Below are 4,892 nucleotides of genomic sequence, written 5' to 3' on the forward strand. Positions count from 1 at the left end.
CAACTGGAGCAACTACATGGAAAACTTTAAAATCCATGCTCTTATTTTGAAGGGAAGATAGTTTCCTGTTCTCCGTGCTTTCGTTTCCCGTCACAAATCAAATCCGTCATGTACCCAGAATGCATCGCTTCAGTTTTCCAATAAACAGTTTTAAAATTACTTTATTAAATCAATTAATGAAAAATCTACAACAAACTAAAGAAAGGGACAAAGAAGCAGCCGAACTAGCAATCCTCAACAATTTTTTAATTTTTACACCATGAGCCAAACGTCTGTTTCAGGAAATCACATCCCCAGTATTTGGTGCTTATAGGATTAAGCTGTACAAGGGTTCATAAACCACTAGTTGGCAGTGTTGTACATATATTGTACATGAACTGTTGCCAGCTAGTTAAGTGTCAAATTGAACTTGCGGTTTAAAATTAGCTTCCGCTATTTTTTCTAAGGCATAAGCGTTTTTGATGTTGTGGACCTAAATATTTTCATAAGCGCTTTGGAAATTGCGGAGCTAAATTTTGGATTAGCGCTGCCCACCACTGGGTATTAGTGTGTAGCACGTGTGTGTACGCTCATACAGTGAAGCTCTGGGTCCAGCTTGCGCAGGTTGGGTGGAACGGTGGTGATGAGGATCTTGACAGTAGCATCAGCTGAGCTGATCTCAAACCCCGTCTCATTGGTCAGCATGGACAGAACTGAGAACAGTCAAACAGAAACAACCTAATCAGCTGCAGGAATCACCTGGTTGGTAGAAGTTTAGGGTTGATTTAAAACATCCTGAGCAACAGACTGCAAAACATACATTTCTGTAATATCTGATCATAATCCAGGTTTTAGGGGAATTCTTTTAATCCCTCAATAAATTCAAAGCAGACATTTAATCATGAAAACCTACCTTCTGTGGGGTCCACGGTGCGAAGAGTCTCCACTACTTTGTTACCAAGTGCAGCAACTGCTTCCACTGTTAAAAAACATTAAAATTACAAAATGCTCCTTAATACTTTTTATAGTTTTATTAATAAAATCTGATATTGTCAGAAGAATGAAGAGAAAATATTAAACAAGAAATCAGCTGAGCTGTAATCGACTTCCTCACAAAATAATATTTTATTGATAAATTTTACCACACATCAAAACGCACATGGATTTGCAGTTAAAGTGACAAAATACTAAATTATTTTAAAAATGAGCATAAAAAGGAGGTTGGACATTGTGCTTTGATGTGATTTGATGGAGGGTATCGCAGCATCTTCTGGTTCTGATCTGAATGATGCATTTTTATACAAATTCAAATTTATGCAAGTGGTGAAGAATAGCTCTTTAAAGAACAAAAAAAGGTCAATATATTCAAATAATCAGATTATAACTTCATCAGAACCACTTCAGATATTTAATCCTTCAGTTTACTGACCAACATCCCAATAAACACTTGTTTACTGTAAACAAGGGACAAAAATAAAACAAACTGAACGTGTAACTAGACCTAATGACAGAAAGATGAAGTCTGAATTAAAGTAATTAAAATCTTGAAGCAGACAAACATACAATTTAAAACCTCTTGTTCTAAAGGTTCATTAACTACAGTGATCTGAGCAAAACCATGAAAGCCACAGAACATTCCAGTAAAACCTGTTTAATCAGACATGACTTACATGTAGGGAGGATTTTGAGGATGACAACAAGGTCAGCAACGTTGTGTCCTGTGGTCATGGTGCCCTTCTTGTATGAACCCACCTGACGGACCTCTTCAATTTGCTTTCAACAGGAAAAATATCATTATTGTTGTGTGGCTGCAATACGTCATGATTTTTTAATAGATTAAATTTGGAATCAACTTTTTTTGTTAGTTTCAATCACCCTCCTCCAGGCTCAGAAAATTGTTCTCTTTGACAGAAAACAGATTAAAGTTCAAACATGAACAGTAGGGCTGCAACAACGAACCGATAAAATCAATAAAAATCGATTATTAAAAGCGTCGGCAACGAGTTTCATTATCGATTTGTTGTGTCGCGCGATTTATGAGTCCTTCACCGTGTCGCGGAGCCGATTACGTCACCCGCAGAGCGTTGTCAATGTCAGCTGACCTTAATAAAGTTTAGAAGAAAAAAACTCAACCTGTAAAGCTCCGCCCTCTCTGACTCTTGAGTGAAAAGCAGAGACTTCAAACTTTAAACCAGTTTTAAATTGTGTTGTTAGGCCAAGTAGATCCGAAGATATGATAAACAGTATATGCCACATTTTATTTTTTTAAAAGACGGTCTGATTTGATGCGCACCGTGTCGCGAGGAGGAAACACGTCCTGTGGAGAAAAAAGGTACCTCAGTCGACCATTTGTTTCCTCCTCTCAGACCAGAAATATAAAACCATCGTCTTTTTTTTTTTGACTGAGGCTCAAAGTTATTTGATAAACAGCAAAAAGATTCAGGACGAAGAAAGAAAAGAAAAACAAAGACGCAGCAGAACTCCTGGTCTGACTCAGTAGGGGAGGGGGGGCTGCTTCAAAACCGGGTCAATCAGTCAGACAGAACCAGAAGGAAGCAAAACGTAATTAATTAGAGAAAAATCATAAATTCTAAATGTAAATAAATTATAATTATAATAAATAGTTTTGCATCTAAAAATCATATTTTATTAGTTTTATCTGTTTTCCTCATTCAGCAACCTGTTAAATTTCTGTTTTGTTATGTTTTATAGCTATAACCAAGTTTATTATTGAATGAGAAATCCACATTTTTGGGTTTATTTTTTTCCAGTCAGTGTTTAATACAGCTGCAAAATCAGTTGTGAAAATATTTATGATGTGCTTCTTTTTTTAATTTAGCATATTATTTAAAAAAATCCTTCATTTTATGAAAAGACCATCTTGATTCAATACAAAACTCTGGATTTTAAGAAAATGGCTGCTTATTAACTAACTGTTAGTCAATAAGATAAATCAACTTCAGATTAATTTATTAATCGATAACTTGCATCCCTAATTTATACAGGAATTAAATGAATTTATTTCTACCGTATTTTTCGGACTATAAGCCACGACTTTTTTCCTGAACTTTGAACCATGCGGCTTATAGTCCGGTGCGGCTTATACGTGGATTTTTTTCTTCAGCCACCAGGGGGCTCTTATGCTCCATTTGCTTCAACCACTCGCTTCAAAAAAAGAAAGGAAAAAAAAAGAAAAAAGCGATCCTTCCAGAGCCGACTGTTGTACCAGGAAGCAGCGATTTAAAGATAGTCAATGGCCAAAAACTCATAAAAGGGGATAAAACAGACATTTTTCACGGTGGAATCTGACTGATAAAAACTTTGGAGCTTAATCCAGGACCAGTTTGTGGATAAACGTCGAGTGAAGAGCTGCTGACTTATTTTTCGGTATTGCACTCTCTGGGGAAGGAATCCCATGCAGTGACGTATGCTGGAGCGGGAGGGCTTTCCCAGCACAGCTTCAGAGCCAGCATTACCTAATTTCCCTCTGGGATCAATAAAGTATTTTTGAATTGAATCTGAATTGAATTGAATTACCCCGGGAGGACAGCGACACAGAAAGCAACACTGAACAGATACCACTGTGTGACGCAGCTTTTCTCAGCTTGTTTAACTCCGACACTGAAGAGGAGGATTTCAATGTTTTCAGTGCGCCGGAGGAAGATGAATGAGACGTTTTGTTGGACCAGAAACTGTTAAAGAAAACTACCAAAATAAGGTCAGTTAAATGAACCGTATTCCTCCGAACTTTAATTCCTAAAGGTTTGCTTTTTATGTTTTGATGTTGAATTCACTTTTTTGATGGCAAATTTGGGTGTACTGTTTTTATATTGGGGGTGCGGCTTATATGTTAATGTTTGCGGATATTTTTTTAAAAATGGCGGGTGCGGCTTATAGTCCGAAAAATACGGTACTCATATTGATGTAATTAAGTGTTTTAATGATTTGGCCGATTAATCGGAAAAATAATCGACAGATTAATCGATTATTAAAATAATCGTTAGTTGCAGCCCTAAAACAGTTTGTCAGTGATCAAAGCAAAAAGAATAAAAGAACCATGATTATAATAAATAAAATATTGTGTTATTAATAAACTGAAACCAAACGACTGTTACAATAAAATTAATCCGACGCTCTGTGATGTCATTAAGTCTGTTCAGGCGTTTAGCAACGTTAGCTTCGACCTACCACTTCAAAGTTCCCAGGTGCGACTATCAGGTTGTCGATGACGTTGTTGATCTTCGTAACTAAAGACAAGATGGAGGACTACGTGCAGAAGACACAAATAAGCAGAAATGATCAATAAAGTGTCTGAGCTAAATAAAGAGCGGGACGTAAGTGAGGAGATGTGGGCTGACCTGTTCAGCAGGTGTGGGGCTCAAGTCCTGGTTCCTCTTCAGCAGACATTCACTGAAGGTGGACTCATCAGGAGCTGGCTTCACTCGGGGGAACGCCATCTCACACTAATGCAGGACAACAGTTTTATCAGTCCTACTGCTGTGTCCACTGTTCTTCCAGCAAATCACCATATTATTTAAAGAGGACATGATCAACCAGCAGTAACACCAGCCTGATGCTAAAACATAATATATTTATATTTATCCATGAAACCTGATGAATCTAATCAGTTACTTAAACTACAAGCATGTCTTACAGACATAAAAACATAGATGACTCTTAATTTTCTGCTCCTAAACTCAGATAAGACAGAGGTTATGGTTCTTGGATCTGAACATCTTAAGGATCAACTTTGCAGCCTTTCACCTCCTCTGGATGGCATTAATCTGGCCTCCAGTTCTAATGTAAAGAACCTTGGCGTTATTTTTGATCAGGACATGTCTTTTAACCCCCACATTAAAAATGTTACCAGGACCGCCTTCTTCCACCTGTGTAATATCACTAAAATTAGAAAC

The 4,892-nt window shown here is 37.2% G+C and overlaps 1 protein-coding gene across 1 annotated transcript in view; it reads right to left on the bottom strand.

Moving 5' to 3' along the window:
- ilf2 (interleukin enhancer binding factor 2) overlaps positions 1-4,892 on the bottom strand; it is an 18,127-nt gene that overhangs the window by 8,736 nt on the left and 4,499 nt on the right. Inside the window, exons 4-8 of the mRNA XM_014004858.1 lie at positions 4,338-4,442; positions 4,168-4,245; positions 1,650-1,752; positions 893-958; positions 576-692 (exon numbers count right to left, since the gene is read on the bottom strand). Coding sequence (XP_013860312.1) covers positions 576-692; positions 893-958; positions 1,650-1,752; positions 4,168-4,245; positions 4,338-4,442 — 469 coding nt within the window. The remainder of the gene's footprint in view (positions 1-575; positions 693-892; positions 959-1,649; positions 1,753-4,167; positions 4,246-4,337; positions 4,443-4,892) is intronic.

Source organism: Austrofundulus limnaeus, unplaced genomic scaffold (genome assembly GCF_001266775.1).
Source record: "Austrofundulus limnaeus strain Quisiro unplaced genomic scaffold, Austrofundulus_limnaeus-1.0 Scaffold27, whole genome shotgun sequence".
NCBI classification, from domain to species: domain Eukaryota; kingdom Metazoa; phylum Chordata; class Actinopteri; order Cyprinodontiformes; family Rivulidae; genus Austrofundulus; species Austrofundulus limnaeus.